Raw genomic sequence first — 24,766 nt, forward strand, 5'->3', positions numbered from 1 at the left:
CTCCAACAACATCCAGCGTCAGTTAAGATCATATTATTTTATAATGTTCAGTATCTTTGATCAATTGCATAGAATTAGCCCAAGGACTATTCAGGCAGGTAAAATGCAAATCATGCCACTTGTTCTATTTCCATCATAACAGCGCCTGAAGGCTACTTCAACAAATCAGATAAAAAGCTGGTTTTATTGCATTCTCCAGAAGCTCCACCGTATTATACCTATATACCTGGTGTTCAAAAATGCTTTGCAAAAGCAAGTTTTGTTATACTAGCATTTGCCTAGGCCAAGGGGTTAATGTTGCAATCGCCTACAGCAGTTTAATTATGTGGAAATGGAAATTCATTCACATGGATAGGCTAGATGGAATTGTTCTCCTTACCGTGCAGAGATTAAGTAGAAATACAATGGAGATGTTCAAAATTAAGACAGGCTGACAGAGTAAATCGGAAGAAACTAATTCTTACTGGTAGAAAGGCGGCTAATGAGAGACAACAAGTTCAAGATATTTGGCAAGAGATGGAGAGGTTTTTTTTCCAAGTGGTTTAAGATTATTTGGAATACACTGCCTAAAAGGATGGTGGATCCGATTCAACTGTAATTTTCAAAAAGGAAATGGATAAATACTTTTAAAACATTTGCAAGGCTATGGAGAGGGACGAAACTGGGCTGCACTTTCAGAGTCAGAACAAGCATGGTAAGTTGAATGGCTTCCTCCGAAGGTATGTCGTTGGACCCTACCACAAACTTTACTCCCTAGCCAAGACGGAGTGAAGAGACCATCTTGAAAGATAAGTTTATTTCTCCTGCTCTGAATCTTCACTTGCTAAAAGATATGGTCAACTGTCATGGTCTAGATTTAGTTCAATATCAGCAAAGTCAGAAGGCACCAAAACAACAGGATGAGCAACTGGGTTAGTGAGTTCTCAAGCAGCAGGAGTGGAATGCAGAGGAAACAGTCTGGTGAATGGCTTCAAAGTCCCTTGACAGGTGTGCACACCTTTTGCTGGTGGTCACAACTTAATGAAATGCACTCTGACACGATTGTCAACAACCATCATTGGCACCAACAGAACCTACATAAAATGGTAGCTGTCTGAGATCACTTTTCTACAAATTACTGCTACTTTAAATGGTGTAAATGTGATTTTGTGACTCTCCTCTTGTCCTCTGAATTCTAATCCCTCCCCTCCTCTGATTAACAACACCTTTGCCCATACCCACATCCGTCTCACTGTCCCTGCAGTGCAGTTGCCATTACACTGACTTTCAATTATCAAAATAGGGTCACCGCTGGATGAAGTTTGAGAAACTGGGAATACAGGTCTTCAGAGCAATTTCTATCCCAGTTCCTACCTTAATTTCTCTTAATAACATAAAAGATCTCAAGTAACACCATTAGCTTAGATTTTTAAATTAAGTACTTAATGTGTCAAATAATTATTTTCACAGCTATTGTCTTTTTTTATGTCCCAGTTACCATGGTATTATTACAGGAGTGGGGTTTAAGGGACAACTAGGATATGATAAAAATGGTACATTTTTCTGTTGAGCTGGCAACTTGCACCAACACTAAAGTGGAAGTTCTATCAAGTCTCAGAACTGAAAGAGAAGGGGAAGAATAAATGATGAAACTTACTGCAAGCATCTCTAGTTGGGAAGCAGGCCATTTGGTCCACTCAGTCCACACTGACCTGCTGAAGACCATCCTACCCATGCCCCCAGCCTTATCCTTATAACCCTGCATTTCCCATGGCTAATCCACCGAGCTTGCACATCCCTGAACACGATGGAAAATTTAGCATAGCCAATTCAACTAACCTACACGTCTTTGGATTGCGGGAGGAAAATCATGTACACACTGAAAGAATGCGTAAACTCTGCACAGAGAGTCGCCTAAGGCTGGAATCGAACCTGGGTCCCTGTCTGTGAGGTAGCAGTACTAATCACCGAGCACCGTGCTGCCCATGTCAAGTTAAAACCAGTGTCATTTCTGTCAAAATGTTCACAATTTTGTGCCAACGTTATAAGCATTATTTTTCGCAGCACATATTAATTGCCAGATGTTTGAAAGCAAGATAGTCTTTGTGATGTGCAGAGTTGCGCTTCAGGAACATGTGGAAATCTCAATGCAGCTGACTTGCTCAGGAAGTTGAAACTTCCGATACCCAGCATCTGGAGCTCTCCAAAAAGTCCCAACTCTAACTTAGAGCTGAAAAACTTCAGAAAGATCTGACTCACTTACCCTAATATATTTGGACAGGAAATATTAGAGGGATTAAAATTTGCACCAACTCCTGGCTAACTATAAATCTGATTCCCTCACTCCAACTCACCACTCCCCTCAGCTACTCCAACCTCAATGTCATTCCATAACTGATTCCCAGCACAACTTGTAAACCAGAAAATCAATAAGAGAATTTGACTCAAATAATGATTGGGTACAATAAGAGAATTTGACTCAAATAATGATTGGGTACTTTTATGATGTTTTATAAGTGAAAACTTTGTATAAAAATAAGAAGTAATTGTTAAAGGAAATAACTAAATAAGGGATTTTTCCTTTCCTCATTACATTATATGTAATTTACTGTTAATCAGATTGAATGAATGTGCTTCTTTACAAATGTTCAGTACCCTTATGCAAGAGTTTTGAAGGAGACTGCCAATGTCACAATTCAGGTGTGGCACTAAATGTGGCACTATAATTATTGAAGTGCTGAGACAAGTTCATGCAGTACATTCAATTGTGAGTCACAATCTTACTTAAATGTGAAGTGTCAAACTGGCAAAGCTACACAAAGAAGAAATGCAAGCTAGCTGCTGATGACACTGGACACACAACCCCCAATACACACACACACACACACACACACACAATCACCAACGCTCCCCGCTCCCCCCCCCCCGCCTCCGCCGGCCACCATTAGTCAGAATATTAACAGCATAAGTAAAATTAATATTGTGACCACAAGAGCAGGTCAAAGACCAGGAATCCTAAAGGTAAGTAGCTCACCTGACTCCCCAAAGCCTGCTTACCATCTACAAGGTAAAAGTAAAGAATGTAATGGAATACTTTCTATTTGCCTGGATAAATTCAGTTCCATAAACATTCAAAAAGATAAATAGCACTCAAAAAAAAAGCAATCCATTTAACTGGCACCCTATCACTGCCAATAATATTCACTCTGTCTATGATCAGTATACAGTGATAGCAAATAATGCTTGCATAGCCTTACCCAGCATTCTTATTCATTACTCCAAAGTAATACTCATTTATTCCTGATGAAGGGCTTATGCTCGAAACGTCGAATTCTCTATTCCTGAGATGCTGCCTAACCTGCTGTGCTTTGACCAGCAACACATTTGCAGCTCATCCTTTATCATCTCAAGGGGCAAAAACAGCAGATACACCGAAATACAAACACTAGCAAGTTCCCTTCCTCAGGACATGCCATCTTGCCTTAGAAAGATATTTCAATTTCTTCACTACTGTTTGGTCAAGAACCTGGAGTTCCCTTCCTAATAACATTGCGAGTAGTTACACCAAATGTATTAGTTCAAGAAAGCAGCTCAACAATTACTTCAAATTCAGTTAGGGATTGGTAACAAATGTTAGCTCAACAACTATCCAACAGATTTCAGTTCTTATTCAGCACATAGTAGTTATGTTGGTGGCACATTCTCCCAGAATCTCTCAAGATGGAAAACAGGAAAAAATTGTAGCTGTAAAAGCTGCTTCTTTTTTGAGTATTTTAGCTGTTGAATGTGATTTCCTTGAATTCCAGGAGCAGCAATGACTATTTTTATATGCTGTTGCATTGTTTTGGAACTTTGGGGAAAAAGGATTAAAACTACAACACTTTTAAAAGGAGGAAGACAGACAAAAGGCAGCGACCACATGGTCAGCGTGTGCATGTGCAGAGAGAGAGAGAGAGAGACCTACACTGCTAACTGTCAAAGCAGTAAATCTGCAGAGTTTCTGCCTTTGCTATTTGAGTTCATGTATTTCTGGACATCAAAGCGCATCGCAGAAAAATTACTAAACAGCGAAATTTACAGCTGACCTTGGAGGAATCTCACAGCATAGGAACAGGTGAGTGCATAGTTTTTAGTGTGTAACCTTGCTGTGAGTCTACAGTAGTGAGTTGGGTGGGTTCTTTCTTGAATATATGTTTTATTGAGATCTGTCTCATGATTAAATTATAAAAATATAAACCATAAGTACTAAGTTAGCCTAGAGCACTGTCTTGTGGAACAAAAAGACGGCTCTATTTTCTGGGTCTGGAGATTGTGAAGGAGCAAATATGGCCTTTAATGGAGTGACGTGCTCTTCCTATCAGATAGAGAAAGTTAGGGAGAGTTTCCATGTTACTGATGATTATATTTGCAGGAAGTGTCTTTGGTTGTGAATCCTAACAGATCACATGGATCAGTTGGACTGACAGTTAGAGACAATAAAGATGTTACAAGAGCAAGGTGCGATGGGTGGCAGTTACAGGAATTGAGGAAAGCTGCAGATACAGCCAGGTAGGTGGGTGAACTCCAGGAAAGGTAGGAGGGGTAGGCAGTAGTCTTCTGTGTCTATCCACATTTCAAACAAGTATACGGTTTAGGAAAATGTAGGGGGTGGTGGATTCTCAATGAAATCTCAGGGAAAGTTTCTGATATCAAGACAGGCTTTAATGTAATGAGGGGTATGTCAGATACCAAGCGATCGACTATGATAGGGGACTCTCTAGTCAGAGGCACAGACAGACATTTCTGTAGCCAGCAGCGAAAAATCAGAATGGTGCATTGCTGCCCTGGTGCCAAGATCAAGGATACGGTGACGGTGCAGAATGTCCTCAAAGAGCAGAGGGACCAGCAGGAGGTCATTGTACACATTGGAATTCAGGACACAGGATGGGAAAAGGATGAGATTCTGAAGGGAGAATATAGACAGTTAAGCAGGAATTTAAAAAGGAGGCCCTCAAGGGTAGCAATATCTGAATTACTCCCAGTGCTATGAGCTAATGAGGGTAGGAATAAGAGGATAGAACAGATGAATGGGTAGCTGAGGAGCTGGTTCACATTTTTCGATCATTGGAATCTCTTCTGGGGTACAAGCAGGATGGATTGCACATAACTTGGAAGGGCACTAATATACTGGTTGGGAGATTTGCTTAGGAGGATTTAAACTAGTACGGTGGTGGTGGTAGTTTTGGGGAGGGGGCACAAAGTGAGGAAAGAGATCAACCTGAGACTGGTACAGTTGGGAAAAGGAGCCCGAGTCAAACAGTCAGGGCAGGCAGGAATAAAGCAGAGAACATGGTAGGTGTGATAAATTAAACTGCAATTACTTCAAATGCTAGAGGTCTAACAGGGAAGGCAGATGAACTCAGGGCATGGTTAGGGACATAGGACTGGGATATCATAGCAATTAGAGAAATCTGACTCAGGGATGGATAGGACTGGCAGCTTAACATTGCAGGATACAAATGCAACAGGAAGGATAGAAAAGGGGGCCAGAGAGGAGGGGGAGTGGTGTTTTTGATAAGGGATAGCAATACTGATGTATTTAGGGAGGATATTCCTGGGAATACATCCAGGGAAGTTATTTGGGTAGAATTGAGAAATACTAAAGTGATGATCACCTTATTGGGATTGTATTATAGACCCCCTAATAGTCAGCAGGAAATTGAGAAACGAATTTGTAAGGAGATTTCAGTTATCAGTAAGAATAATAGGGTGGTTACAAACATAGACTGATACTGCCATAGTGTTAGCAAATTCCTGTCCATCTAAACCCTTAAGTGTGTACAAGAAAAAAATTCTGATTCAGTATGTGGATGTACCTAATAGAGAAGGTAAAAAACTTGATCCACTCTTGGAACATAAGGCAGGGTAGATGACTGAGACGTCAGTGAGGGATCCAGCAACTATAAATCTATTAATTTTAAAATAGTGATGAAAAAGGATATACCAGATCTAAAACTTGAAATCCGACACTGGAGAAAGGCTAATTTTGATGGAATTAGGCAAGAACTTTCAAAAGCTGACTGGGAGCAGATGTTTTCAGGTAAAGGGATGGCTGGAAAATGGGAAACCATCAAAAATGAGGTAAGAGTCCAGAGGCAGTGTATAAGGGTGTTAGGGTGAAAGGAAAGCCTGGTAGGTGTAGGAAAAGCTGGATGACTAATTGAGGTTTGGTTAAGAAAAACAAGGAAGCAGATGTCAGGTATAGGCAGGAGGTCAAGTGAATCCTTAGAAGAGTATAAAGACAGTAAGAATATACTTAAGAGGGAAATCAGGAGGGCAAAACGGGGACATAAGATAGCTTGGGCAAATAGGGTTAAGTAGAATCCAAAGGAATTTCATAAATACATTAAGGACAAAAGGATAACTAGGGAGCAAATATGGCACCTCAAAGATCAGCAAGGCAGCCTATGTTTGGAGCTGCAGGAGATGGGGGAAATACTAAATGAGTATTTTGATTCGATGTTTACTGTAGAGAAGCACGTGGAAAATATACAATATGGGGAAATACATGGTGACATCTTGAAGAATGTCCATATTACAGAGGTGGTGGTGCTGGATGTCTTGAACGCATAAAAGTGGATAAACCCCCAGGACCTTATCAATTGTACCAGAGAACTCTGTGGGAAGCTAGGGAAGAGATTGCTGGGCCCTTGCTGAGATATTTGTATCATCAACAGTCACAAGTGAGGTGCCGGAAGACTAGAAATTGGCTAATGTGGTGACACTATTTAAGAAAGATGGTAAGGAAAAGCCAGGGAACTATAGACTGGTGAGCTTGATATTGGTGGTGGGCAATTTGTTGGAGGGAATACAGGATTTGCATGTATTTGGATAGGCAAGGACTTATCAGGGATAGTCAACATGGCTTGGTGTGTGGGAAATCATGTCTCACAAACTTGATTGAGTATTTTGAACAAGAAAGAAAGAGGATTGATGAGGGCAGAACGGTAAAAGTAATCTATATGGACTTGAGTAAGGCTTTCAACAAGGTTCCTAATGGGAGACTGGTGAGCAATGTTAGATCTCATGGAATACACAGAGAACTAGCCATTTGGATATAGAACGGCCTATAAGGTAGAAGACTTAGCAAGTTTTGAGAAGATTTATAGCTCAGGAGGAGGTTCTCGATGTAGGTTTGCTCGCTCAGCTGGAAGATTCATTTCCAGACGTTTCATCACCATACTAGGTAACATCTTCAGTGGGCCTCTAGGTGAAGCACTGCTGTTGATTCTTGCTCTCTATTCTCGTTTTCTATTGTTTGGGTTTTTGAGTTGGTGATGTCATTTCCTATTTTTTACTCAGGGGGTGGTAGATGGGGTCTACTTCGATATATTTGTTGAGAGCTCCAGTTGGAATGCTATGCTTCTAGGAACTCTCTGTTTGCCTTGTCCTAGGATGGATGTGTTGGCCTAGTCGAAGTGGTGTTCTTTCTCATCCGCATGCAAGGATACTAGTGAGAGTTGGTCATGTCGTTTTGTGGCTAGTTGATGTTCATGTATCCTGTGGCTAGTTTTCTGCCTATTGTCCAATGTAGTGTTTGCTACAGTCCTTGCACAGTATTTTGTAAATGACATTAGTTTTGCTTGTTGTCTGTATAGGGTCTTTCAAGTTCATTATCTGCTATGGGCCCACAAACCCACCAACACACTACAACAGGAGGCCCACTGAACAGGTTACCTAATAGGATGATGAAATGTCTGGAAATGAACCTTCTAGCTCAGCGAGCAAACCTATATCCAAAAGGTAGAAGACAGAGGGTGGTGGAGGAGGGTTGCTTTTCAGGCTGGAGGTCTGTGGCCAGTGGTGTGCAACAAGGATCAGTACTCCATCCACTGCTCTTTATCATTAACATAAATGATATGGATGTGAACATCGGAGGTATAGTTAGTAAGATTACATGTGACACCAAAATTGGAGGTGTAGTGGATAGCGAAGAAAGTTACCTCGGAGTACAACAGCATCTTGAACAGATGGGCCAATGGTCTGAGGAGTGGCAGATAGAATTTCATTTCGATAAATGCGAGATGCTTCAGGCTGGAAAAGTAAATCAGACCAGGACTTAGACACTTAATGGTAAGGTCCTGTGGAGTGTTGCTGAACAAAGAGACCTTGGTGTGCAGGTTCATAGTTCCTTGAAAATAAAGTCATAGGTAGATAGGATTGGTATGCTTTTCTTTATTGGTCAGAGCACTGAGTATAGGAATTGGGAGATCATGTTACAGCTGTAGAAGATATTGGTTCAGACACTGTTGGAATATTATGTGCAATTCTGGTCTCCTTCCTTTCGGAAAGTTGCTGCGAAACTTGAAAGGGTTCAGAAAAGACTTACAAAGACGTTGCCAGGTTCGGAGGATTTGAGCTAAAGGGACAGGCTGAATAGGCTGGAGCTATTTTCCCCGGAATATCCTTTGGGTTGTCTTCATTCCGTTGCCTTTCCCTTAGGCATCTGTTGATGAAATTGCGGGGGTATCCGTTTTTGGCGAATACGTTGTATAGCCACAACACACTGCAGTACACCAGAAGTGCAAAAAGAGGAAGAAGAACACCTATACAACGTATTCGCCATAGGACTAGCCACACTACCATACATCAAAAACATTTCTGAACTGACAGCCAGACTACTGCGACCACTAGGACTCACAGCACACAAACCAACAGCCACTCTCAGACAACAACTCACCAGGACGAAGGACCATATACCCAGCATGAGCAAAACCAATGTAGTGTACAAAATCCCATGCAAGGACTGCACAAAACACTACATAGGACAAACAGGAAGACAGCTAACAATCCGCATCCACAAACACCAACTAGCCACGAAACGACACGATCAGCTATCCTTAGTAGCCATACACGCAGATGACAAGCAACATAAGTTCGACTGGGACAACACTACTATTATAGGACAAGCCAAACAGAGAACAGCCAGGGAATTCCTAGAGGCATGGCACTCATCCACAGATTCAATCAATAAGCACATCGACCTAAACCCAATATACCGGCCACTGCAGTGGACAGCTGGAACTGACAACTGGAAGCGGCAGAGACAAATCACGATAAATGCCGGAGGAAAGATCACAGAAGCGCTTCACAGGAGGCTCCCAAGCACCGAGGATGTCACCCAGACAGGGGGCGAAACGTCTGCAACACAAATTCCCAACTCGGCGAACAGAACCACAAGAACGAGCACCCAAGCTACAAATCTTCTCCTATTCTTTGTTTTAGCTATAAGGACAGGTTTTTTTCTATTCATTCACAAGATGAGGGCTTCACTGGAAGGCAGTTAAGTGTAAACCGTATTGCTCTAGTTCTGGAGTCATATGTAGGCCAGACCACGTAAGGATGGCAGTTTTCTTTTCAAAGAACATTAGTGAACCAGGTGGGTTTCTCCTGACAATGTACAATGGCTTCTTGGTCATTATTAGACTCATAAATTCAGATGTTTAAATTCAAATTTCACCATCTGCCACAACAAGATTTGAACTGGGGTCCCCAGAACATTACCTGGGTCTCTGGATTAACAGTCCAACAATAACAACAGTCAGACTTGACTTCCTTGAAGTCAGGACAAATTTGGATTGATTTCATTAGAGTGGCGGAGGCTGAGTTGATTGAAATATATAAAATTATGAGGGGCATGACAAGGTGGATAGTGGGAATCTTTTTTTCTGGGGTGGAAATGTCAAGTATTAGAGGCATTGGTTTAAAGTGAAAGGGGGAAAATTTAAAGGAGATAGGTGATGCAAGCATTTTTTCCACAGACAATGCCAGGTGCCTGAACACACTGCCATGATGGGTGGTAAAAGCAGATACAGTGGTAACATTTAAGAGGCATTTAATCAGACCCATAAACAAGCAGGGAATAGAGGGATACTGACCATGTGCAGGAAAATGGAATTAGTACAGAATGACATCATGGTTTGTACAGACATGGTGGGGCGAAGGGCCTGTTCCTGTGCTCTGCTGTTCTAAGTTCCATGTAGAGCTCAACATTTAATTAAAATCAGGACATCCTACAATTCCTGCCATAAATTCAGATTCCAGGCTCCTCACCTGCCACTGATGTAGTGTGAACTATTCTGTTTGTAAAACTGGCATCTTGTATGATCCTGAACTAAACTTTTAAAATTTGAAATGGATGTGTGAGAGTGCTTTCAAGTGGACTGCTTTCTCATCTTTACTCCATTATCAGCTGCTGTACAAACAGTCCACTATATCCATTCAGTTTACTTAAGTAGACTCAATCTGAGAAATAAACCTGTAAATTTTCTGGAGGGAACATTTATATGAAGCTATCTAAAACATCAAAGTCACCCACAGCTGAGAAAGCAACACAGCTAATTCTACAACACAATACAAAATTTGACCACAATTAAGCTCAAACCCTAACAGTGCCAAGTTTTAGCTGTACCCAGTTTAAAGTAAATGAATGAATATCACTCAATTAATGTTATTAATAACCATTAAAAATATCATTTTAGTTTTGAGTGGTTATTCAACGTTATTAGAAGTGCTGTGGGAGAAAACGGAATAGTTTCTTATCATATTAAGTTAAAAAGGAATACAAAAAGCAGAATCTAGAGTTTATCCAGACATTAAAATGCATTAAAAATGTATTCAAATAACAAAGACAGCTCAGTTTCCTGCTAACAACCTGTCTTTATTTGGTTTCCTTATCTAGCTCTTTGACAGGGAAAAACAAATCTAGTCATTCAATTCACATGTGCGATATAAAATTTATGTTGAAGGGGATATGGGCCAAGTGCTGACAAATGGGACTAGATTGGGTTAGGATATCTGGGTTAGCATGGACAAGTTGGACCAAAGGATCTGTTCGCGTTCTGTACATCTCTATGACGGGACTTGAGAAATAAAGCTTTTTCTCCAAAATGGAGAAGGGTATGCAGTGGTGCTGGGAGGGGGGTGCGGGCATGAAACCTAATGCTGCCAATCCTTGTGCCAATTTATTATTGTCATATTTTTGGTGATTTTGCTCAAAAGATTAGAAGCAACCCACCTGGTACAGATTATTGGCCAGTTAAGCTCGTAAACGAACTCTTTATCAGCTCAAAGATTAGTTCGGAATTTTCAAGGGAAACAGGAGAAAAGAAAAATAAGATATTGCATCCTCCTTTGAATCATGGGAAGCTGTTTAGGGTCTGCACTATTTAATTAGATAGCCTATAAAAGGATGCGGATCTGAGAGGTACAGTTATTCATTAGCACATGGGTGCCAATGATGAACAGCCAGATATGTAGTCTGTGCACACTTGATCTCTATCGGAGTTCAGAACCTTCCAGGGTTTGAGAGACCATCAAAGGGGAATTCCACGAAGCATTGTGAATACAGCTAGCTGCAAGCAAAGCGACAGCTGAACTTGCGATAGTGTGAGGTACGGTACTCAGAATTGTGCTTGAGTGGCAACAAAGGCCAACATCTTCAGAAACCAATGCAGAGCTCAGGAAAATGGAACACAGAGGAGAGGAGTGAGGGGTAGGAAGACAAAGGAGGCCATACTTTCAGTTTCAAGCCAAAGAAGATATCTTTGTATCATCTTTAGCCTTAGGCAAGGTTCCAGAGGCTAGAGAATGGTCAGTGTTGTTCTACTGTTTAAGAAAAGAAACCGAGAAAATCCAGGTAATTACAGGTCACTGAGCCTGACGTCAATGGTGGGAAAGCTGTTGGAGAAGATACTAATTGCAAGGTCTATCGCCCTTTTGGCGATATTGATCAAAGATTTAATTTTGGCCAGGAATTACAGAATTCATTCCTCTTCTATGTATGATGCCATGAGATTTACATGTAAATTGTACAAATTTTATAAGATGTGATTATGTCTTTCCACTTAACCTGAATGGGGCCATAGACAGTTAGCAATTTGTAATGCCTTGATGGTAACTGGCTGTCCTCCTGAGGAGGCTTCATCACTTAACTGTGACAGTGTGGAACCCAACTGTTTTATAAACTATACAATTTATGAAAATACAGACAGTTAATGGATCAGTAGTGTTCCATACCACATCTACTGAGGAAAAGATTCCATAAGTTGTTCATTATACAAAGACCAGCACTGGAGAAGAAAAAAGCAAGCTCCTGGCCTGTAAAAAGCTGCCACCAATATGCATTGTTGTACTCTGCAAGTAAATAAAAACTCTATTTGACAAAACAATGAAGCATAAGCCGGAGCAAAACTTCCTCAGAAAACCTTTAAAGGGAGGAAAACTGCCTACAAATTCTCAATTGCTTGCGAGCCAATCAACCCACACCACAAAGGAATGCCAGGCAACTAACTGCAATTTCAGACTTCTGGACTCCACCTTTAAAAGCACAGTATTTGATAAAGATATAACAACTGTGTTATAAGAGTTTAAGTCATTACTGATTAAATAATCTCTACCTGTTCAGGTTTTACATCATCTTGTATGTTCATAAATGTGCTTGCAGTGTGAGATACATCCCAGTCCCACACTCACCCGGCCCACCACGTCTAAGAGAATATGAAATAAATAGTACTTGTGGTTTAGCTTTACCACAGTGATAGGGATCAGTCAGCTGAACAGCTGGTTTGTGGTGCAAATAAGAGCAACAGAGCAGGTCCAATTCCTGCATTGGCTGAGGTCACAATGAAGGTCCTGCCTTCTCAATCCTGCTCCTTGCCAGAGATGTACTGACCTTCAGATTAAGCTTACTAGCAATCATCTCTCTCTAATAATAGTACAGCCCTTTGGTCCTTGGAACTGTTAATTATACTTACACAACATTGTAGTGCTTACAAAATCAGAGCCAACAGACAGAGGGAATGAGGGAAATATGTTCCCACTGTAAATTAAAACCGGAGGAATATTAAATAACAATGAGCTTATAGACAGGTGGTGAAAACAGCATTGAGGTTTGTTTTAAAACTCACAATACATCGTTATTATAATGTAATCTGTAGAATCCTGAAGTGATATTTACTGATGCCAATTAAGAGAAAAGCTTGCAAATTTGAAGTGAATATTTGAAATAAAACATCTTTTATTTCACGTTACTTTCCATGTGTGAACCTGGCATTCATATTCAAGCACAGAACTATGAAATCCCATTCACAACGAATTCCTGAAATTTATGTCAGATTTGAAGCAGGTTAGGATATTCACCTTCGCTTTCTCGGAAATATTTGTGCTGTGAAATGAAATTCCTATTTCATTCAAGTGCAATTATACTCAAATACTTAATAACTCATGGAAAATTATTACATGTTTGCCAAGAATGAGAATAAGAGGGCACAAATAACTGGCAAAAGCAGCAATGCGACATGGGAACTACTTTTCACACAAGTGGTTAAGATCTGAAATGTCCTGCCTTGGAGTTACAAAATGGCATGTTCAATCAAAGCATTCAAAAGTGAATTGATTTATTATCTGAAAAGAAGAAATGAGCAGAGTTACAGCGAGCAGGCTGGGATTGGCACTAGCTGCATTGCTCATTCAGAGAGCTGGCATGAGCAAATGACCTCATGTTCTGTAACAGTTTCTATTCTGATTATGGTGAACATTGAAACATGGGAAAAGGAACACCTCCATCTGACAAGTACATTTTCGTTTCATTTCATTTGTACGACAGCTTGCGTTCCTCAAATGCCGCCTGTTGAACAAGCTAACATCAATTCCTCCTCCAAGTTTATTTAATTACTCATCTATTCCAGTACTCAACATTTATCTTGGAATTGATAATCAGCTAAATCATCAACAACAAAGAGAACATTTGGAATTCTCAAGTGGCAAATTTATGAACACAAAGCTGGAAGTCTGCAAATATAAGGCTGAGGGCATCCACACCTTTCAGTTAAATCAGATTTCCCACACTTTCAGTTGAAACATTCAGAACACTGTACAAGAAATGAATATATGCAATATACATCTTTACAATTTTGGCAAATTTGAGTCTATTAAGTGGCTCAGCAGTCGCTTCACAAATAGTTTTGTTCTAGCACAGATACGTTTCATCATATTAAGATATCCATTATTTGTGGAAATATTCATCTGAAAGGAAAGGTGAAATTTTTAAAAACTTTAATTTGGTCGCCACGTACTCTTTGCAGGTTGATCAATCAGATTGAACTACCTGGTTTTCTATGTGTTAGAATGTAGAACATAATCAGGAGTTGAAATTTGTTACAAAATCCTATACATACCATGCTCCAATGTCTCCTCGACTGTCAGTAGTATAGTCATTCAAACAATCTAAAAGACTACTGTAGATCTGGGATACATTACTTCGGCAGATGACTTGATCACATGGCCCATCTTCATGCACCCCTGCAGTTTTACAGACTCTACATCAAAACATTAGAAAACCAGATCAGAAAATGACCTAACTAAAAGTTGAGTTTAACATTTTGTTCAGACATTTAAGAGTCTTATAGTTTTGTAAATTCTTTGTTATCTTTCATCTTTGATAGCTCTACAGCCCATCCACCACACAGAAGCAGGAGTAAGCAGATCCAAATGCTGTTTTGGGCTGACCACCAGAAGGAAAGACATCAGGTTTGGTATAACTCTCCCTCTATTTTCTATTGCTACATATCAGCGTGGTTAAGTAGCAATATAACTCCGTCCTACAATCATAAAGTAAGTGACAAAAACATTTACAATATTGAAGAATACATTCTTCAGTTATTTGGGATCTGTTAATTTGTCAAAATTTTAAGCTCCATTTTTGCATCATGCTTCCAAGAATTAAATGAATCTGAGATCTTCTTAAAGATCAGTAAATTATTTAACTGGTTTACTTCCTCCAAACAAATTAAGTAAGTTTAGGGAATATCTCAATAGTCTCAATGTGAGAATAAATTACAATTTAATATACTGAAGGAAAAAATGCTAATAATACTCAGCAGGTCTGGCAGCATCTGAAGAGACAGAAAAAGAGTTTCAGGTCAATGACTCTTCATCAGGTGAAACAGTCCAGCCTGAAACCATGAACTCTACCTCCATCCTGAAGTGCTGAAAACACACCTGCTGAATCTTTCCAGCATTTCCCTTTGTTTCAAAATTTTAGCATCTGTACTCATTCACTTGTGGCACATATTGTTACACTGATATGAAAAAACTGTAATTCTCCATACTGAGCAATGGCTTTCAGTGCATCCCTCCTTGCTTCTGCAAAGGTGGTATCTTTCACTGTGATCCAGGTGACTCTCTGTAGACCTTCTAACACCTGCAATCATCCAAATACAAATTAGGAATATTCATAACTTTAAAATATCATGTCACCAGTCAGATTAGTTTGATTACTTATGTCAATTTAAACACTGTACATGAATAAAGGGATAAAATAAGCAGATTTTGAATTCAATACAAATCTGGAATTAGGAGTCTCATGATGACCAGAAAACCATCATCAATTATCAGAAAACCCCATCTGGTTCACTAATGTTTTTAGGGAAGGAAATCTGCTGTTCTTACCTTGTCTAGGCTATATGTGGTTCCGGACCAACAGCAATGTCGCTGACTCCTCCCTTCCTCGACATCTCCCTTTTCATTCTGGTGATAGACTGGCCACTAGTATCCACTTTAAACCCACCAACTCCCACAGCTACCTGGACTATACATCCTTGCACCCTGTTTCCTGTAAATACTCCATTCCACTGTCTCAGTTTATCCGTCTCCATCGCATTCGTTCTGATGAGGTCAACTTCGACAACAGAGCCTCCGAAATTCCACCTACTTCCTCACCCGAGGACTACCCAGCTCCACTGTCGACAGGGCTCTCAACTGGGTCCAACCCATCTCCCACACTTCCACCCTCACGCCTTCTCTTCCCTCCTGCAACAGCGATAGGGTTTCCCTTGTCCTTACTTACTCTCCCACCAGCATCCACATCCAGAAGATCATCAGCCATTCTTTCATCCATCTCCAGTGAGATGTCACCACCAGGCACATGTTCCCCTCCCCTCCCCTCCCTTGTCCACCTTCTACAGGGACTGTACCTCCGGGACACCCTGATTCACTCCCAACACCCTCCCATAGCCCCATAACACCTTTCCCTGCAACGCAGAAGGTGGACCAACTGTTCATTCACCTCCTCCCTCTTCAGTATCGAAGGGCCGAAACATACCTTCCAGGTGAAGCAGCACTTCATCTGCACTTCTCACAATCTTGCCTACTGCATTCGCTGCTCACAATGTGGTCTCCTCTACATTGGGTAAACAAAGTGTAGATAGGGTGACTGCTTCGCAAAAAAGACCCCACCCTTCCAGTTGCCTGTCACTTCAACACAACACCTTTTTTCCTGGCCAAAATCTCTTTCACAGGCTTGCTACAGTGCTCCAGCGAAGCTCAGCACAAGGCGGAAGAACTGCACTTTAAAAACCCTACAGCCCTCCAGACTCAATACTGAGTTCAATAACTTTAGAGCTTGAATTCCTCTATGCCCTCGCCCAAATACCACCCAAGCCAGACCTTGTTATCACATCATCTGCCATTACACAATTGCCATTATTAGCCACCAACAGTCTCCATTAACACTATTCATTTTTCCTGCCAGATTGTTAACAACTCCTTTGTCTGTCCAACTGTTCTTCTCTCTCTTTGGAGTCTATCCCTACTCATCATTTGCTCCTTAGCCCTCTCCCCACATTATCTTCTGCATATAAACTGACACTTTCCTAGCTACAATCAGTTCTAAGGGTCATTGGCCTGAAATATTAACTTTGATTTCTCTTCACAGATGCCAGTAGACTTGCTGAGCTTTTCCAGTAATTTCTAATTTTATGGCTGACTCTTAACTGCCCTCTGGGTAATAAGAGAGGGGCAATAAACGCTAGCCTAGCCAGCAACACCCTCTGAATTTTGTTGAAGAGACACTGAAAATATATAAAATTCAGCATTGTGTATACTCAAAACTGAACCCTCATTCATTGGCTGAATGTAGTTGTTTAGTTAACAGGTTTTGAGAAGGTTTGTAGCTCAGCTTAAGGTTCTTCAAGTAGGTTTGCTCACTGAGCATTTTTAGATGTTTCGTCACCACACTAGGTAACATCTTCAGTGAGTCTCCAGACAAAGCACTGCTAATGATTCCTGTTTTCTACTTATACGTTTGGGTTTCTTTGGTTGGTGATGTCATTTCCAGTTCTTTTTCTTGGGGTGGGGGGGTGGAGGGTGTTGCTAAATTGGGACCAAGTCAATGTGTTTGAGTTTCGGTTGCAATGCCATGCTTCTTGGAATTCTCAAGCGCGACACATCTTGATGTTCCACCATCATGATCCATCACCATCAGCTGCTGTTAACTTTAGCCATGTGTTGCTCTCAAATTCATTTCTGAATTCTCTATGCTTGATCACTTCCTTCCAAACATTTTGTTAAACTCAAATCCTTCTACTTTTACCTTACCAATTTCAGCTTCCTCATCTCCCTTTTTTTTTGCCATGTCCCTATCTATGTCCCTTTCTTCCTGATGATAATGTACTAAAAGTCATCCTTCACCTTGTCAGGAACAAGATAAAGTTGCAAAGTTTTATAGAGTCATAGAGATGTACAGCATGGAAATAGACCCTTCGGTCCAACCTGTCCACGCCGACCAGACATCCCAACACAATCTAGTCCCATCTGCCAGCACCCGGCCCATATCCCTCCTAACCCTTCCTATTCATATACACATCCAAATGCCTCTTAAATGTTGCAATTTTACCAACCTCCACCACTTCCTCTGGCAGCTCATTCCATACCCATACCACCCTCTGTGTAGAAAGGTTGCTCCTTAGGTCTCTTTTGTATCTTTCCCCTCTCATCCTAAACCTATGCCCTCTAGTCTGGACTCCCCGACCCCAGGGAAAAGACTTTGTCTATTTAACCTATCCATGCCAGTCATAATTTTGTAAACCTCTATAAGGTCACCCCTCAGCCTCTGACGCTCCAGGGAAAACAGCCCCAGCCTGTTCAGCCTCTCCCTATAGCTCAAATCCTCCAACCCTGCCAACATGCTTGTAAATCTTTTCTGAAACCTTTCAAGTTTCACAACATCTTTCCGATAGGGAGGAGACCAGAACTGCATGCAATATTCCAACAGTGGCCTAAACCATGTGCTGTACAGCCACAACATGGCCTCCCAACTCTTGTACTCAATACTCTGACCAATAAAAGAAAGCGTACCAAACGCCTTCTTCACTATCCTATCTACCTGCGACTCCACTTTCAAGGAGCGGCACTCCAAGGTCTCTTTGTCGAGCAACACTCCCTAGGTCCTTACCATTAAGTGTATACGTCCTATTAAGATTAGATTTTCCAAAGTGCAGCACCTCACATTTATCTGAATTAAATTCCATCTGGTCAATATCCTGTTGTAATCCAAGGTAATCCTCTTCGTTGCCCACTACACCTCCAATTTTGGTGTCATCTGCAAACTTACTAACTGAACCTCTTATGCTCGCATCCAAATCATTTATATAAATGACAAAACGTAGAGGACCCAGCACCGATCCTTGTGGCACTCCACTGGTCACAGGTCTCCAGTCTGAAAAACAACCCTCCACCACCACCCTCTGTCTTCCACCTTTGAGCCAGTTCTGTATCCAAATGGCTAGTTCTCCCTTTATTCCGTGAGATTTAACCTTGCTAATCAGTCTCCCATGGGGAACTTTGTCGAACGCCTTACTGAAGTCCATATAGATCACATCTACTGCTCTGCTTTCATCAATCCTCTTTGTTACTTCCTCAAAAAACTCAATCAAGTTTGTGAGACATGATTTCACATGCACAAAGCCATGTTGACTATCCCTAATCAGTCCTTGCCTTTCCAAATACATGTACATCCTCTCGCTCAGAATTCCCTCCAACAACTTGCCCAGCACCGACATCAGGCTCACTGGTCTATAGTTCCCTGGCTTGTCCTTACCACCCTTCTTAAACAGTGGCACCATGTTTGCCAACCTCCAGTCTTACGGCACCTCACCTGGGACTACCGATGATACAAATATCTCAGCAAGAGGCCCAGCAATCACTTCTCTAGCTCCCACAGAGTTCTCGGGTACTGGGGATTTATCCACCTTTAACCGTTTCAAGACATCCAGCACTTCCTCCTCTGTAATATGGAAATTTTGCAAGATGTCACCATCTATTTCCCTACAGTCTATATCTTCCATGTCCTTTTCCACAGTAAATACTGATGCAAAATATTCATTTAGTATCTCCCCAATTTTTGCGGCTCCACACAAAGGCCGCCTTGCTGATCTTTGAGGGATCCTATTCTCTCCCTAGTTACCCTTTTGTCCTTAATGTATTTGTAAAAACTCTTTGGATTCTCCTTAATTCTATTTGCCAAAGCTATCTCATGTTCCCTTTTTACCCTCCTGATTTCCCTCTTAAGTATACTCCTACTTTCTTTATTCTCTTCTAAGGATTCACTCGATCTATCCTGTCTATACCCGACATATGCTTCCTTCTTTTTCTTAACCAAACTCTCAATTTCTTTAGTCATCCAGCATTCCCTATACCAACTAGCCTTTCCTTTCACCCTGGTAGGACATTTTTTGGACTCTTGTTATCTCATTTCTGAAGGCTTCCCATTTTCCAGCCATCCCTTTAACTGCAAACATCAGACCCCAATCAGCTTTCAAGAGGTCTTGCCTAATATCGTCAAAATTGGCCTTTCTCCAACTTAGAACTTCAACTTTAAGATCTGGTCTATCCTTTTCCATCACTATTTTAAAACGAATAGAATTATGGTCGCTAGCCCCAAAGTGCTCCCCCACTGACACCTCAGTCACCTGCCCTGCCTTATTTCCCAAGAGTAGGTCAAGTTTTGTACCTTCTCTAGTAGGTACATCCACATACTGAATTAGAAAATTGTCTTGTACGCACTTAACAAACTCGTCTCCATCTAAACCTTTAACACTATGGCAGTCCCAGTCTATGCTGGGAAAGTTAAAATGCCGTACCATAACCACCTATTATTCTTAAAGATAGCTGAGATCTCCTTACAAGTTTGTTCCACAATTTCCCTCTGACGACTGGGGGTCTATAATACAATCCCAATAAGGTGGTCATCCCTTTCTTATTTCTCAGTTCCACCCAAATAACTTTTGGGTATATTTCTGGGAATATCTTCGCTCAGCACAGCTGTAATGCTATCCTTTATCAAAAACGCCACTCCTCCTCCTCTCTTGCCTCCCTTTATATCCTTTCTGTAGCATTTGTTGTTGATTAAAGTTTCTTCCATTGCTTTTTCCATCAATTATCTTAAATTGAAAGAACTAATCTTAACATTATCTTAACCTTTTCCCCTACATAATTAATGAGCTATTTCTGTCCAAAATGGATATACATTTAAAGCATTTATTCAGGTTCAAATATACTGGGATGCAGCGTAGTCACCAAACCATCACTTAACTACTCTAGCAAGTAGCCATGTCTGTTCTAACTCCAGTTTATGTAAGAGTAAAGACATTAAATGTTTGAATCAGATGGAATGATGCCACTACATACCTGGGCATAACTTGATAAAGATATGAATAGAACACTTTTGGAAAATTTTAAAGCTATTTTAAATTACCACCATACAAATTTATTAAGTCATTTTACTATTGTAGCAAATAAATTCTTAAAAAACACTACCAATCACAAGATTAAAAACACTTCAAATCTTCGTAGTCACAAGGCTTGATCAAGACAGAAATGTAATATTTTGAAAACCAGTATACATACGTTACATTTTGTAAAAAGCTTTATTGATTACTTGCTACTTTAAAAATATAAATATCTTTAATCTTACCTGGTGGAGTTTACCATTGAGCATAAATTTAGGAAGTGCACCCAAAGCCAAAGAATATCCGCAGCGAGTCATTTCTTCAGAACGTTGAAGCTCTGAAATATATTTGTCCACTAGCTTATCTAAAGATGATGTAAAGTTAGGAAAAGAAACAAGGTCAAAAACTTGCCACCTTACTTAAATTGTCACATGTGACTTTAACAGAAATATTACCATATACCATTCAAAGGCAACAACCTACCCTAACACAATGTTACAATGGAACTCCGGGCTGAATATGAATGGTGTTTGGAATGGGAATTACCATTGCAGCTGCAAAGGCTAAGGGGAAATAGAGTAGATGTTTTATACTTACTTAGGTTAGAATAGGGAAAGTCTATTTGCTCTGCTATGGGAGACAGTGTAAATGAATTATTAACTTAAAACACAAAAAGTGTTAAAAGAGTTAAAGATAAATTTCAGTAAACAGAAAGTTGTTGGAACACAAACTATGTCACTAAAAACGAAGTTCAGGTCCGGTACACTGCATCAGGGAAGCGGGGAGAAAGTGGGACACTAAGATCAGCTTTGCAATACTCATGTCATCAGCTGGCTAGGCCCAAGCTTTTGTATTCCTCTATAATTAACTTTGTTTCCTTTACGATGCTCCTTAAAACCTGCACTTTGGTCAAGATTTTAGCCATCTGCCTGGATTTTACCTATGCAGCTTGATGACCAATTTTGCTTTATAATGCTCCAATGAGATACCTTGAAATATTTTAGGATGGCATGGTGACTCGGGCGTTAGCACTGCTACCTCACAGTGTCAGGGACCTGGGTTTGATTCCAGCCTCAGGCAACTGTGTGGAGTTTGCACATTCTCACCGTGTCTGCGTGGCTTTCCTCCAGCTACTCCAGTTTCCTCCCACAATTCAATGATGTGCAGGTTAGGTGAACTGCCTATGCTAAATTGCCATGGTGTTCAGGGATGTGTAAGTTAGGTGCACTAGTGAGGCGTAAATGAAGGGGAATGGGTCTGAGTGGGTTACTCTTCAGAGTGTTGGTGTGGACTTATTGGCCCAAATGGCCTGTTTCAACACTGTAGGGAATCTATTATTTTATTATATTAAAGCTGCTGTATAAACACAAATGGCTGTTGCCAGAAATGCTGTTTTTGGAGTGACAGATTAAACTGAGGCCAGGCCCTTTCATATTAAAAGAAAGAATTTATAACATTATCTGGAAGAGCATAGCAACCAAACATAGTGTTTTAGTCAATAGGTATGTCCCTATGAACATCACAAAACCATATTCTACTTCTATTCGTAGAACTCTAACATACTCATTTGGTTTCTGTGTTTCTTACAACAGCAAATTATAGTTCAGAAGTAATCAATTAGCTGTGGGAAACTTTGGAACATCCTGAAATCATAAACTGCACTAAATAAATGCATCTCTTTTTCATTGCAGTTTCTTTTTAGACAAATAGAAATTGTAAACAAGAAATATAAAAATGAACTGTGAAAACTTTTACAGGTATGATTAGCAAAGATAAATGAGAGTCCATGGCAACAAAGACAGAAGAGTTTAGAATGAAAATCAGGGAAATAGCACAAAAGCTAAATAATGACTTTTTGTCTTTCTTTATGCAAAATCTCAGGAAAAAAAAGAGATCCAAGGGACTAGTGACAATGAGGAACTGAAATAAATTATTATTAACAACAAAGTAGCAGTGGAGAAATTAATGGTATTCAAAGGTGAGAAATGCCCAGCATCAAATGATTTACGTCTCAGAGTGTTGAAAGAGGTGACTATTGAACTATGGATGCATTGGTGGTCATTTTTCAAAAGTTCTTATAGAAGCAGGAATGGTCTTTGCAGATTGGAAGCCTGCAAATGTAACCTCACTATTTCATAAAGGAGAGAGGAAGGAAACAGAATTACAGACCCGTTAGTCTAATAGCTGTACTAAAGAAAATACAGGAAACTATAAGGAAAGGGTGTGATAACCAGGCACATAATATAATGGTCTGACTGGGCGGAATAAACAAGGATTTACGAAGAGGAAATCATGTTTGAGAACCCTTTTGGAGTTCTGAGGACATTCTGGCAGAAAAGATAAGGCAATAGCAATGTCTGAGTGTATTTCGATCTTCAGAGGATTTTTGATAAGATCCAATAGGGGATTAGTAAACAAAGTAAAAGCACAAGGATAGGGAATAAAATACTGCCCTCATTTAAGGATTCATTAACAGAAATAAAATAAACAGTGAGAATAAATGCATCATATCATCAGGTTGGCAGTGCAGCATGCAAAGTCTGGTGATACAAAACCTACATAATTGATTTGGACATGGTTACCAAGTGTAATGTGTCCAAGTTAGTAGATGACACAAAACTAGATGAGAGTGTGTCTTGAGGAAAATACAAAGAGACTTCAAAAGAAGATGCACAAGCTGAGTGAATAGGCAAGAACACGGGAAATGGAATGTAAAATATATAACCTGGGGAGTTATCCACTTTGGTAGGAGAAATATTTCTGAAACAGTGAGAAATTAGGAGTGCTGATATCCAGAATGACCATAGTGTTGTGCTAAGTTACTGAAAGTATGTTCATCTTTATCACAACAGGATTAGAGTACAGGCATAAGGATGTCACGTTTCAATTACACAGAGAGTTAGAGTGCACCTTGAATTTTGGGTCGCTCACCAAAAAATGGATATACCTTTCAGAGAAGGAATGCAGAAGTTGTTCACCAAGCTATTCCCTGGTATGGCTGGACTGCTGTATAAGGACAGATCAAGGAAACTGTGTCTGTATACTCTTGGGTTTACAAAAAGAAATTTACTCCTTGAAGTTAGCAAAATTCTTCAAGTGTGAAACAGGGTAGGCATAGAATGGATGTTTCCCTTGGGTGGGTGGGAGAGGGAGTTCTTGGAATAACGAGCAAACCTTTTAGGTCTGAGATAAGGAGGATTTTCTTCATTTCAAGGGTAGAGAATCTTGTGCCTTCTAGAGGGCATTGGAACATCATATTAATGACATCAAGGGATATGGGTAACAGAGAAAAATGGCGTTGATATATACAACCAGCCATGACTTAGCATGGCACAGCACACTCAAGGGACTGAATGGACTACTCCTATGTTTCTATGAGTTTCGGGGGAGGGGGATTGATTTGCTAAAGTGAAAATATTAATGAATTCAGTCGACCGAACAACATCAGTTATTAAAGATCACAATAGTTTCAAAGTATATAACCTTACGCCTAAGTGCACTAAATTACATAGTTTGCAGCAAATGTGAGATCCAGTACAACATTATAAACCACTCCTACATTCATTGGTGCTTTGTATGTGCCCTTGGAGATTGGCACAGTTGTCACATACTCACTCAAAGTAAATACTGATATACTTAATACATTTTAAAAACTTGATTCTTACAAGTCTATTTACCTGCATTGTGACCAACACAACCAAAGCTGTGTTAATGGAAATAATTTTCTGCATTCCTTGGTCAATTTGTTTTATGGTCAATTAAACAATCACTTTTTAAAGATTTGGAGACGCTGGTGTTGGACTGGGTAGTACAAAGTTAAAAATCACACAACACCAGGTTATAGTCCAACAGGTTTAATTGGAAGCACACTAGCTTTCGGAGCGACACTCCTTCATCAGGTGATTGTGGAAGGCTCGATCATAACACAGAATTTATAGCAAAAATTTGCACTGTGATGTAACTGAAATTATACATTGAAAAATTGATTGTCTGTAAAGCCTTTCATCTGTTAGAATACAGTGATAGTTTCACTTCTTTCATGTGCAAATCACAAAACCCTTTTTTTAAAAAAGTTGCATCCTCGGGTTAGCTGTTAACAATGGTGATAGCTAGACAATATGTTGAAGGTGTTAGCCCCCTGTGTTAGACACACACACACACACACACACACACACACACACACACACACAGACAGACAAAGACCCACATGGACACATATATTTTGTGTGGGGTGAATTTGT

The 24,766-nt window shown here is 40.2% G+C and overlaps 1 protein-coding gene across 1 annotated transcript in view; it reads right to left on the bottom strand.

Annotated features, from left to right (window-relative positions):
* tbcd (tubulin folding cofactor D) overlaps window positions 1-24,766 on the bottom strand; it is a 281,039-nt gene that overhangs the window by 55,998 nt on the left and 200,275 nt on the right. The window contains exons 27-29 of the mRNA XM_060844252.1: window positions 20,771-20,889; window positions 15,129-15,220; window positions 14,196-14,336 (exon numbers count right to left, since the gene is read on the bottom strand). Of these exons, the coding sequence (XP_060700235.1) occupies window positions 14,196-14,336; window positions 15,129-15,220; window positions 20,771-20,889 (352 nt within the window). The remainder of the gene's footprint in view (window positions 1-14,195; window positions 14,337-15,128; window positions 15,221-20,770; window positions 20,890-24,766) is intronic.

The sequence above is a fragment of the Hemiscyllium ocellatum genome, chromosome 25, assembly GCF_020745735.1.
Source record: "Hemiscyllium ocellatum isolate sHemOce1 chromosome 25, sHemOce1.pat.X.cur, whole genome shotgun sequence".
In the NCBI taxonomy this organism is placed as follows: domain Eukaryota; kingdom Metazoa; phylum Chordata; class Chondrichthyes; order Orectolobiformes; family Hemiscylliidae; genus Hemiscyllium; species Hemiscyllium ocellatum.